The following is a 13,239-nucleotide window of genomic DNA, read 5'->3' on the forward strand; positions in this document are numbered from 1 at the left end:
CAACCATTTCCACCTATCATCACTGTCACCACCCAACTCCATGCTATCTACCCAACTCCCTACACTTCTAGTACCATCCTTACAAATTTTCTTTGCACCTTCTCCAATGGTCTACATCTCTTATGTAATGATAGTGAACAGAGTGGTAAAAAATGCTCAATTGGTGGTCTGACCAAGATTCAGTATAAGTTTAGCATAAATTATTTATTTTTCAGTTTCATTGTTCTCGAAATAATTTCAAAAAATTATGAAAGCTCAGCACTCCTTAGAGTCTGTGCCTTAGAATTGTGTCCTCCACTATCACCTGATGAAGGAGAGGCGCTCCGAAAGCTAGTGCTTCCAATTAAACCTGTTGGACTATAACCTGGTGTTGTGTGATTTTTAACTTTGTACACACCAGTCCAACACCGGCATCTCCAAGTCACAACTTGCACTAGTTTCCCTACCGCTGACATGTGACTCACCAGTCTGTAATTTCTTGGTTTCACCTGCCCTCAGTCCCTAGTCACAGGGTTTTTGTTCTCCCAACCCAAATCAATACCCTTTTTCTGCCAAAATACCATTCTCTATCTGTGGGCTCCAACTCCACCTTTCATCTACTTCCCTGCTCACCCACCCACCCACCCCCCTCCCCCCAACCCCCTCCACCACCCTGCATCTCCACCAACACCTCAGCATACGCATCAACCTTTCCTAGCTACTATCAGTTCTGAAGTGTCTCTGGACATTGACTCTGTTTGCTCACCACTGATGCTGCCAGACCTGCTGAGTTTCTACAGCTATGTTTGTTTTTATTATTACTTTGTAAACTTTGATAGAAACCAAATTGTGCTTTGATTAAGTCATGAAGAATTGTTTGTGATCAGGAGCAGTTTATTCTGGCCATAGATTTTGGTCCTGTTCCCAAGGACACCCAGCTGTGTTTTGACTGGATACTGTTTACGCCCAAGTACTTCTTTTGTTGTTTAAAAAGATGCATTGTCCTTATTGTACTGACCCTGGGACTACACACCAGGACAATGAATTATCTTACAATATGATGGAGTTCGATTAATAGACAGCAAGCTTTTGAGAGACTTTATCACAGATAAGTCAACAATCTTAGCTTTGTGAACAGATTTACAGATTTTACCAAGTCTGAAAGAGATAAGACATAAGTGGTTTTCAGACTTTTTGTTTTGAGAAACAGTGGACATAAGACTCGAAAGGCTGGATTTGAGCCAGAAATTTGGTTTAAGAGCATGTTGCTTCCAAAATTCACTGCTGTAGCAAGTGGTCAACAGTGAACTGCTGAAAATTATGGAGGGAAGTGATGTTAATGGATAGACTGTCCGGACAGCCACAATTTGGAGATGCCGGTGTTGGACTGGGGAGTACAAAGTTAAAAATCACACAACACCAGGTTATAGTCCAACAGGTTTAATTGAAAGCACCAGCTTTTGGAGCACTGCTCCTTCATCAGGTGACAACCACCTCATGAAGGAACAGCGCTCTGAAAGCTAGTGCTTCGAATTAAACCTGTTGGACTATAACCTGATGTTGTGTGATTTTTAACTTTGAAGAGCCACAGTATTTCCCATAAGTTGTTGTCTTTTTTTAAGACACATGATTAATTTGAGTTACTTTATCATTTTAGATCATGAGAGCCCAATTTGGAGTTAATGTTTATGCTATAATAATATTTAGTCCTTTATTCTGAACTTCTACCACTACTGGATTTATATCTATATACGTGGGGAGGCAATTGCTTAGTGGTATTATCACTGGACTGTTAAGCCAGAGAGGAGCAAATTACTGCAGATGCTAGAATCTGTACTGAAAACAAAAATTACTGGAGGTCACGGCAGCATCCATGGAGAGACAGAGCAAGTTAATGTTTCGAGTCCAGTTGATGTGTCAATAGCTCTGATGAAGAGTAATGTCGACTCAAAACGATGGCTTGTACTCTCTCCACAGATACTGCCTGACCCACTGTGTTTTCCAGCAAATTAGGTTTTCAGTGCTAATCCAGAGACCCAGCTAATGTTTTGGGGATTGGCATTCAAATCCTGGGATGGCAGATGGTGAAATCTGAATTCAATTTTTTTTTAAATCTGGAATTATAAGTCTAATGATGATCACAAATCCATTGTCAATTATTGGAAAAACCATGTGGTTCACAAATAGCCTTTGGGGAAGGGAAATGCCATCCATACCTGGTCTGGCCTCCACATGACTCCAGACCCACAGCAATATGGTTGACTCTTACCTGCCCCCTGAGTAATTGGGGATGGACAATAAATGCTGGTATAGCCGGAAACTCCCTCATTCTGCACATGAAAATAAAATTACTGGGGAGTTTGTGACAGACATTGGACTGGTAATTCGAGGTCCCAGGTTTTGGCGAAAAGGGTTCAAATCTCTCTATGGCAGAAATGTAAATTTATTTTTTAAAAAAACCTATGAATTGATTCATATTTTTTCCATGACAAGGCACAATCAATGAAGTATTGCATAACATTGAAGGCAACACAGTTTTTCTTGTCAAACAAGAGTTTTGAGCCTTATCCCTCCTTTCTGCTGAACAGAAATCTCGAACAAAGTCAATGTGGATATCAATGAAAAATACCAACTTGAACCAAAAATCACAGGTGTGGGTGGAAAAAGCAGTGAAGTGAATTTTAATATTTTGTAATCAATGGAACCAGCGAAGTCCGAGAGTTAACAGTTTGTTTTACTTCAGTCTCAGCTCATATTTTCATTGAATTCTCTGGAAGTGAAAACTGTTCGAATCATAAAATGGGCTGCTTGCTGTCGGATCTGTTTTACATTATAACAAGGTCAAGGCCTTCTGCAAATGTCCACAATTACAAATTATTACTCTCCAAGTCTGTATTGCCATTTAGAAACAAAATTCTTATGATTGTCTCTGTGATTCTCAAATCAGTGTGGACTTACGTGTGTCTGCTCATTATCCGGTTTCTTGTGTACCAATAACTTATAGGTCTTTAAATTGTTCTCAAAACTCCTGTTTATAAAAACAATAATACAAAAATTAACATAGATGAGATTAACATTTCAAGACCAGATTTGAAAGTTTAGGCAATATCAATGACATTAATTACATGATAACTACATGTGTTGTGAATTAAAAATAATGCATTATAAAAGTATGGGGGTTGGTTAGCGACACGGAGTCACACCAACAGCACAGGTTCAATTCCTGCACCAGCTGAGGTTATCATGACAGTCCCATCTTGCCCCTGACCGGAGGCATGGTGACCTTCAGGTTAAACTACCACCAGCCATCTCTCTGATGGGAGAACAGCCCTGTGGTCCATTGAGACTATGTTAATTTTACCTACTTAGACTATTACATGAATTGAATGGAAAAAACAATGTTTCCTTAATATGGATAATGTTTGAGCTAATTGACAATCAGAAGCCACAATTTCCAAAATAGATAGCACACATTTATTAACAGAATAACACTTTTAAAACTAAGGCAACTAATCCACCTAAATTAATTGAGGTGTTAGATTAGATTAATTACAGTGTGGAAACAGGCCCTTCAGCCCAACAAGTCCACACCGACCCGCCGAAGCGCAACCCACCCATACCCCTACATTTACCCCTTACCTAACACTATGGGCAATTTAGCATGGCCAATTCACCTGACCCGCACATCTTTGGACTGTGGGAGGAAACCAGAGCACCTGGAGGAAACCCACGCAGACACGGGGAGAACGTGCAAACTCCACACAGTTAGTCGCCTGAGTCGGGAATTGAACCTGGGTCTCAAGCGCTGTGAGGCAGCAGTGCTAACCACTGTGCCACCGTGCCACCCTCAAATGTGAATTGTTAAGGTGAATTGTTTAACAATTGAGTTAAGGTGAGAGTTGGCAGACACAGGGAGAATGTGTAAACTCTACACAGACAGCCCGAGGCTGGAATCAAACCTGGGACCCTGGTGTTGTGAGGCAGCAGTGCTAACCACTGAGCCATCATGCCACCTGTGTCAGAACTGCTCAGCAACCAGCCCTCCAACAGATGCCCATTAAAGCTAAAGCATCGTTCTCGATGAATGGCAGTGATTTTGTTGAGCTGTCATCTCTCAGGAAGGCAGCATGCATGTTCCCACCCCCGCCCCTATAGCAGTGCCCTTAATGTTGCCCAGCTGGCAGCAAACTGAGATAGTCAGCACCCATGACAAAAACGGTGCAACCTCAGAGAAAGCCTCGTGGATCAAGAGCTGCATGTGCTTGTCCTCCAGCACCTCCTGCAGTCCCCTTCAGTGAAAGTCAGCAGCCTTCCAGCTGGCCGTGCAGCAGCTACCAGGTTGCACTATGTAGGAAGACCAGGACAAGGGACGGGAAGATAGAAGGCAGGCAATAAGGGAAGGCAGAAGGGTCATTAGGTGACTTGTATGTGCAGCACACATTGATTTTATTTATAAATTTGATTTGGAACTGTTTTTGTCATGGCTTTTATTTTTCAATCATGCACAAGTAGTTTCGATGTTGGTCAGTGACAGATGGAAAGCAAGGAAGGTAAAGTAGGTGATTTTAGGTAAAAGAGAAATTGGGGTTGCACTGCATTGAGTCTTTGAGGGAGAGCCTGGACAGATAATAAGGAAAAAGGGAAGATTCTATCTTTCTGCTCACCATGCTCTTCCTCCTCAATACTCACTATAACTAAAGACAGTTACCTCAGGACTCTGCAACATATAGAAAAGCAAGAGAAAATCACCCAGCGAGTTGCACATCTGCTCTGTGGGACTCCTTCAGAGCAACTCAGCAGTTAAAGCACTGTGTCAGTTTTGCTCGATCACACTGCATGAGGCTATATGACGCTCATTATATTTGTGCAGTGTAAATACATGCAGCAGGTGCATAGTGGATAGCTCACCACCATGCTCTGGATTAGCATCATGATCCAAATGCATTATCTGCATTATTCCCTGCCAAATTATCGACTGGAGAGAAAGGGAATTGCATTCCTTTGTGTTTTGTTAAAGAGCAACAAAGCAATGCACATGCAGCAAATAAAACCCTGCTCCTTGGACAGCATTCTTAAAAATATTGCATTGCGCTCTCCACCGACTGACCTCTGGCAAAAGTGAATGGAATGCAGTTGACTCAATGTTAAGAGAAATCTTCTCTCTGTATAATGGGTGCCAACTTGTGTGAAATATATTACTAATATTTCCAGTTTCATCCTGGAAGGATATAGAAATTAAAGAACACCGTCAAAGCCACTAGCAATGATACTGTGCTCCAGCTTTGAGGATTTAGTTGGCAGATTCAATGAGATTACCATAACTGAAGTGCAGATATCTGCTTTACTTTGGCTAAGAGTTATAGGAAGGGGGAAAGTGCTCATTGAGAGGCCTCCACACTCATCTACTCCAGAACTTCTGCTCTGCATGAATGAACTTCTGTTCATTCTACAAGTTGTACTGTACTCCAAGGTGCACATCTTTACATACAAAAACAGAAATTGCTGGGAAACTCAGTGCGTCTGGAAGAGAGAAAACAGCGTTAATGTTTTGAGTTGAGTGACCCTTCTTCAAACCCTTTGTTTTATTTTAACTGACTAGCGTAACCATGTCTATGTGCAATTGTTGGTATAGAAATCTTGGAGTCAACACAAACTCCTTGATCACCTGGCACTGCACTCTCTGCAGGCTTCTGCAACTTGAAAAGACAATTGGGAAATACCAAACACTTGGAGCATCACAGTGCTAGCTGGATGAGATCAACTAGGAAACTGGCAGAAGATCCCTTTAATGATCACTTCCTGATTCTGTTGAACACAAAAACTTGTTGAACTTCAAAATGACAACACAGGCATCACGTCAGAGTTAAACTTTTGATGGATCGTGTGATCCTCCTGCTCTCCAGTAAACTTTCACATGAACCAACATCCCTACTTCTAGGATATTTGGCACAATTGTGTGCGAGCATGACAACCATCATTTCGAAGTAATGATGGACGTTAATGATGCCAATTTCTCATTGCAGTCTCCTTACCTGCCTCGCAGTTTCACTGCTGAATCAAACTTCCCTTCATCCATGGCCTTTTGGACTTCTTGAGTCTAAAGTCATATTTTAAGAAAATAAAATGTAAAATTTATAAAGTCTGAACAAATTAGCATTACAAATGTGATTACTACAATAGGCTCTCAAGTCCTTTAACCTCCAATCCTCTACTCATTTTCTCCTCAATTCCATATTGAATTCTTTCAATTTGATTTTCAGCCTTGCCACAATATTGAAACGACTCTTAGTAAAGTTGCAGGTTACATTATTTTGTGACTGTGATAAACTGTCCTTCTTCAATCTTCACCATTTTACAAACGTTGACACTGCTGACCTCACCATTCACCACCAGTGCTTTTTCTCTCACAGCTCGAGCTAGGTGGCAGCTCCTTTGCTTGGCTTCAGCCTAATACATCAAATTGCAGTCACAGAATCACTTGCAATTGTTTCTCTTCCCATTCCCCAACTGTTCTGGTAATGATTTTCAAAATAATGTAAGTGGACAAAGTAAGGGAATTGACAATAAAGAGAGAGGACGTAATGGTTTAAACAGGAATAAAGGCACCAATACTGTTGGAAGAGGATTCTTAGGTTCTTGATTGGTAAGGGGCTCAACAGTTAGGGAAATGAAGGCAGGAGTTAGGGGTTGAAAACATATTCGCCATGGAGTGCAGGTTCGTAGTTCCTTGAAAGTAAAGTCGCAAGTGGTTAGAATAGTGAAGGAGGAGTTTGGTATGCTTTTCTTTATTGGTGAGAGCACTGAGTATAGGAATTGGGTGGTCATGTTATGGCTATATAGGACATTGGAATATTACATGCAATTCTGGTCTCCTTCCTATCGGAAGGATGTTGTGAAACTTGAAAGGGTTCAAAAAATCTTTACAAGGATATTGCCAGATTTGGAGGATTAGGGAAAAGTTGAATAGACCAGGGCTGTTTTCCCTGGAGCTTCGGAAGCTGAGGGGTGACCCTATAGATATTTATAAAATCATGAGGGGCATGAATAGGGCAGAACTATAGGGCATAGGTTTAGGGTGAGGGAGAAAGATATAAACAGGACCTAAGGGGCAACCTTTTCATGCAGAGGGTGGTGCGTGTATGGAATGAGCTGCCAGTGAAAATGATGGAGGCTGGTACAACTTCAACGTTTAAAAGGCATCTGGATGGGTATATGATTAGGAATGGTATAGAGGGATATGGGTCAAATGCTGGCAAATGGGACTATATTATGTTCAGATAACTGGTTGGCATGGATGAGTTGTACTGAAGGATCTGTTTCCATGCTCTACATCTAGGACTCTCTGATTCAATGGCAGAGCAGACTCGAGGGGTTGAAAGGCCAAAATCTACTCCTATATCCTATGGTCTTATAGGATCTGATTAAGCAAATTAGTAACTGCAGAAATCTATCTTCCAAGATTAGACTTGAAAGGAGGAGGGGGTTTTGGGAGAAGGGGGAGCTGGGGATTAGGGAAAGTATGGATAGGAGGCAAAACAGAAAAATGACCAGAGATTGCCTCATCACTACCAGTTACAATGGGGATAGGAAGGCCTTGCAAGATGGAAAGATCGAGGAAGTGAATAATGGAAAAAAGGTTTATACAAGAGGATGAGTCCTTGGGGCTGAAAAGAGTTTGGGGGAGAGGCAGCAATGTGATTTGAGATGGGAGTTTGTAATCACTGAGGGCCAGAAGTGACACAATGTGGATGCTGAGGGAGGAAAGCCAGGAAAACATCTGAATTAGATACTTGCTGTAATGCTCAGCCAAACAGATTTTGATTGACAGACATCAGATATGAAACAATCAAAGATACTCAAAGGAGAAGTTGCTAGTACATTGATCAATGTGTGGCTTAGCAATAAAGGCTATATCATCACCGTTAGGGTTAATACACAGCAACAGGTGCAAGTTACATTCAGAATTCACTGACAGGGAATGTCATCAATCACCAGCCATGTCTACAGCATAAGCACAAGGTCCATGAGATTATCTACAACAGGCTACAACCTTTTCCTTTCCCAATTGAAACATGCTTTAAGAATTCCAAGAAGTGTTCCTTCTTTTATTAATTCAATTCACCATCATGTCAAATATAAATGATGTTTTTTCCCTGTACTAAATCAGTGGTTAGCTCAAAGCTACAAATTTCCTATGACATCAGGTTTTTTCTTAAAGTATAGGGGACTAGGGAAAATGCCACGTCTCTGGGTAGTGTTGTAGAACTGAGAGACCTAGGGGTTCAGGAACATAATTCTTTGTTCAGGTTGACAGGATGGTTAAGAAGGCATTTTATTGCTCAGACCTGTGAGCAGAGGAGTTGGGATGTCTTGTTGAGATTGTACAGGACATGGGTGAGACCTTACCGTGTGCAGTTCTGGTTGCCCTATTATAGGAAGAATGTCATTAAACTGGAGAGGGCTCAGGAACGGTTTACCAGGATGTTGCCAGAAATGGAGGGTTTGACTTAAATAAACAGATTCAAAAGACTGGGACCTTTTTCACTGGAGAGAAGCAGGTCGTGAGGTGACCTTACTGAGGTTTATACCATCATGAAAGGCATAGATAAGGTGAATGGCAAGGGTCTTTTTCCTAGGGTGGGGGTGTTCAAAACTAGATGGCATTTTTTAAGGTGAGAGGAGAAAGATTTATTAAGGACATGAGTGGTGACTTATTAACACAGAGAATGTGGAATAAACTGCCAGAGAAAGTGATGGATGCAGGTACAGTTACATACGTTTGGGTGAGTTCATGAAGAGGAAAGGTTTGGAGGGATATGGGCCAAGTGCAGGCTTGTGGGATTAGTTTATTTTGGGATTATGGTCAGCATGAACTGGTTGTATGCTGTATGACTCTGTTTTCATGCTGTAAGAGTCTGACTCTGAATCTGACTTTACGAACTGAAATCCAGGTGAGCTGAGAGTGACTGCTCTTGTGGATCGAAAAGTGTCATTTAATGCTGGCTCAACTTACCAGAAGAAGTAAGTTTCCTTTGAATTGTTTGTTCATTATCACAACCAAAGCACAATATCAAATTATTCACTTCTCCCTCGCAACATTCTTTATTTACATCGTTGAGGCATAAATTGTCTTCACTATGATCTTGGTCAGCAAACTTAATGAGACGAGAGCAAAATCTAAAGCCATCAAGGCTGCAGACTGAGTAATCAATTTTATGGGAAAATTTAGTCATAATTTTGCACAGTTATAAATATTTAATGCCATTTCTAGTTGTAAAGTAAAGCAAGGAAATTAAAGTTCTCTGAATGATTTAACTGCTTTCCTGAGCAGATTGATCAATTAAAAACAAATACCATAACTGCTAAATGCTCTGCTCATTACTTTCTTAATATCACCTGCTAATAGATCTTAACTAATATTTAATTGAAATGGAAGTAAAAATAAGTACTCAGTCAGCAATCACTATCTACTCCAAACTACCCAACTCCACTGAGAATGATGCCTTGTCCTCAGAAGGACCAGGGTCACAGGTATTTAGGATGCCAGAAACTGCAAATTCGCCTTCTAGTCAGACATCATTGTATATTCTTAAGATTATCCTATTGCTTTTTCTTCACCATTACTGGGTCAAAATCCTTAAACTCCTAAAATAGCATTCTAGAAGTACCTTCACCTCACAGACTGCAGCAATAAAGGAAGATTTATTCAGCACCTTCTCAAGGGCAACAAGGAATGGGCAATAAATGATGTCAGTAATGTCATCATCCCACAAAAAAAACTAAAATATTGTATGATGATATCCCTAATGGGGATAATAAGGTGAGTATGCTGGATGGAAGTACTCATAAGACCCTGGTCACAAACTATCAAGTCCATTTAATACCATTGGCCATTCTACAATAATAGTTAACATTTACCACCAACACCTCCAGCCCAAATTTCAACAATTCTTTTTAAAAGGATTCCTCGTTTTAGATACTAATGATCTGGATTTTGTTCACAGTGCTTTCGGTTACCTTCATTTTCAATCCTTGTACTTACTCAGTGAAAGCTTTGAAAAGCCTGTTTGAAAGAACTGATAACCGTATAAATGGAGAGTAATGGACAGAATCTCGTAAAACATTAACGAGGTTTGCCTTAACTGAAATGTAGATTTGTTCCCATGATTGGATTTGTGCAAAGCCTTCATCCTAGCTCTCCTCATATATTTTAGGTCATTCTATGCAATGATAGTCATATAAATGCTTAATGATTAAAGCATCAATCCTGCAAGTGAGAGCAGTTGCTGATACATAATTCCTTGAATTTGTTCTGTCATTATAGCTCCAAAAAGTATTCACATGTAAATGAAATCAAGGTAGCAAACATTTGTTGATTAAATAATCTAAGCATACAGAAAAGCTTTTTTAAAACCCAACCTTTAAAGCAAAAATATGGATTGCAATCTGAGCTTTCCTTGCATTACTGCCAAACAGAGATCATCTTGCATGGACGTGTGCTCCCTGTAAACATTGGTATTGGCTCACAATTATGACCTTACCATCTGTACGCACTCCATTAGGGGAACTCGGATGGCTTGATTCCCAGAAAGTGAAACAACACAGGCTGGTGTCTCTGGTGAAGCTTCTAACAAGGCAACTACAGCTTCTACTCCCATCCTGCTGGCCTGGATCATGGAAAAAGTGCAAAAACAAGGGTTAATGACATGACAGCAATAACATTCTTCACACAAGAGTCCACAGTAATAAACTACCTTTTACATTAGTTAAGGTTTTTTTTTGTAGATATTTTTATTGAAATTTAACATTTTTGCAAATTTACAAAAATAAACAAAACTCTCAAATACAAACATTGATGTACAATTAAATCATATATACAATAGTCATAATTTAACAAAGAAAAGAGAAAGAAAGAAAACAAAAAAAGAAAAAGAAAGAAACGAAAAAAGAAAGAAAAAAAACTCAACTTTCTACTAATCTAACCTATAACTAACCAGAGTGTATACCTAAGTCTCTTACATGCTCGGAATGTATAAACATCAAATATAATAAAACCCGTATTCGCGCAGGATTCCTCTCCCAAGGGGCCCCGGAGCAGCCCGGTCTGAAATCTTCACTAAATAAAAGCCCTTGTTAGGATAGCCGAAATATCTGTATTTATATAATTCAAAAAGGGCTGCCATATTTTATAAAATAATTCAGTCTTTCGGTGCACCATATTTGTGAGGAAGTCAAGGGGGATATATTCCATAATTAATCTGTGCCAATTTGAAAGTCCAGGGGGGCCCTCAGCCACCCAGTTCACCAAAATATTTTTCCTTGCACAGAAAGAGAGAATAGAAAATAGTCTCTTCCCATGCATATCTAGAGATGAGAGGTTCGAAAAGCCCAAAAGGAGAGATACAGGGTCCACCCTAATTTCCGTTCCTAAAATTTCTGTCAGGGTATTTGCCACTTTAGTCCAGTATCTGCGGATTTTCTGACAAGTCCACAGACAATGTACAAGAGTACCCACCTCTATTTTGCATTTAGGACACATTGGAGATGCTCCTGCCTTAAATTTTGCCAGTCGAGCCGGAGCTATATGGGCCCTATGAAGTATCTTTAGTTGGATAGCCTGAGTTCTGTTACAGATAGCAATTCTTCTAGCATTTTCCCAAATGTCATTCCACATATCCTCAGAGATTTCTAGCCCCAAGTCCTGCTCCCATGTTTTAAGCAGGTCATCCATGTCTCCTGAGACTCCATCATGTAGCAAATGGTATATAGTACTAACGGAGGATGCCCCCGCTGGTCGTAAGACATTACGTTCTCTGTCTGATTTATAAAGACTATCTATTAATGTAGTCTTCCTCTGTATATAATCTCGAACTTGGAAGTATCGAAAGAGATCCCCATTAGGTATTCCGAATTTCAGACGCAGCTGCTCAAAGGACATCAGGATCCCATCTTTAAATAGGTCCCCTAAGCATGAGATGCCCCTGGATCTCCAGAGTTTAAAGGTGGCATCTGTAATCCCCGGTTGGAATCCCCATACGCCTACTATTGGTGCATGGGGGGATGTTTTATGTGAATTACCCTCATTTTGCCGCATTATATTCCAGGCCTTAATTGTGTTTAATATTATGGGATTTTTACAGTGGTCTGTAATGATTTTCCTCTTATCTGAAAATAAAAGGTTAATAAGTGGGTATTTTACTTGGGAGGCTTCGATATCCAGCCAAATTGATTGTGGATCAGATGAAACCCAATCAGCTATGTAACTTAGTAGGGAGCTTAACTGATATTTCCTAAAGTCTGGGAAGTCCAGTCCTCCCCTTGCCTGTGGAAGCTGTAGCTTCTTCAGCTTAATAAGGGGCCGTCTATGGTTCCAAATAAAGGAGCCCAACCAGCCATATAATTTACGTAGGGCTAGCCTTGGCAGCATCAGCGGGAGCATTCTCATAGGATATAAGAGACGGGGCAGAACATTCATTTTAATTAATGCTATTCTCCCTAGCCAGGAAATCGGAAGGTCTCTCCATCGCTGGAGGTCCTGCCTTATCCTTTCCATTAATTGTACAAAATTAGCCCTATACAGCTGATCAAATACTGGCGTGATAAAAATACCTAAATATAAGAAGCCCTCCAGGGACCAACGGAAGGGAAAAGGGGATCCGTCCATTAAGTGGGGTATCATAGCCAGACCACCCATTGGCATGGCTTCCGATTTTGAAAAATTAATTTTATAGCCTGAGAATGCACTAAATGTATTAATAACTTGAATTAGACGAGGCACTGACATTAAAGGATTACTGAGGAATAAGAGAACGTCATCTGCATAGAGGGTAATTTTGTGTTTACCTGTACCAATCCTCGGGGCCGTTATATTAGGATCAGTCCGGATGGCTTCTGCTAATGGTTCGATTATCAGTGTAAACAACAATGGTGAGAGAGGACATCCTTGACGGCAGCCCCTACCCACACTGAAGCCATCCGATCTTAACCCATTAGTAATAACAGCTGCTTTGGGGTCATTATACAATGTTGAAACCCATTTGGTAAACACCTGTCCAACGCCAAACCTTTCCAATGTGTAAAATAAATATGACCATTCAACCCTATTAAATGCCTTTTCCGCATCCAATGAAATTACTACTCCTGGTATCTTTCCCTGATGACAGGCTTGGATCATATTCAAGACCCTTCTGATATTATTGGATGATCTGCGGCCCTTAATAAATCCCGTCTGGTTCTCCTTTATAATATATGGCAGTACCC

The 13,239-nt window shown here is 40.5% G+C and overlaps 1 protein-coding gene across 3 annotated transcripts in view; it reads right to left on the minus strand.

Annotated features, from left to right (window-relative positions):
• The window catches only part of LOC132815823 (ATP-dependent 6-phosphofructokinase, platelet type-like), a 127,525-nt gene that overhangs the window by 48,247 nt on the left and 66,039 nt on the right, over positions 1–13,239 (minus strand). For all 3 annotated transcript variants that reach the window (XM_060825104.1, XM_060825101.1, XM_060825102.1), the window contains 3 exons: positions 10,521–10,646; positions 6,012–6,076; positions 2,938–3,007 (listed from right to left, as the gene is read on the minus strand). In XM_060825104.1, coding sequence (XP_060681087.1) covers positions 2,938–3,007; positions 6,012–6,076; positions 10,521–10,646 — 261 coding nt within the window. The remainder of the gene's footprint in view (positions 1–2,937; positions 3,008–6,011; positions 6,077–10,520; positions 10,647–13,239) is intronic.

This window comes from Hemiscyllium ocellatum, chromosome 5 (genome assembly GCF_020745735.1).
Source record: "Hemiscyllium ocellatum isolate sHemOce1 chromosome 5, sHemOce1.pat.X.cur, whole genome shotgun sequence".
Lineage (NCBI taxonomy): Eukaryota > Metazoa > Chordata > Chondrichthyes > Orectolobiformes > Hemiscylliidae > Hemiscyllium > Hemiscyllium ocellatum.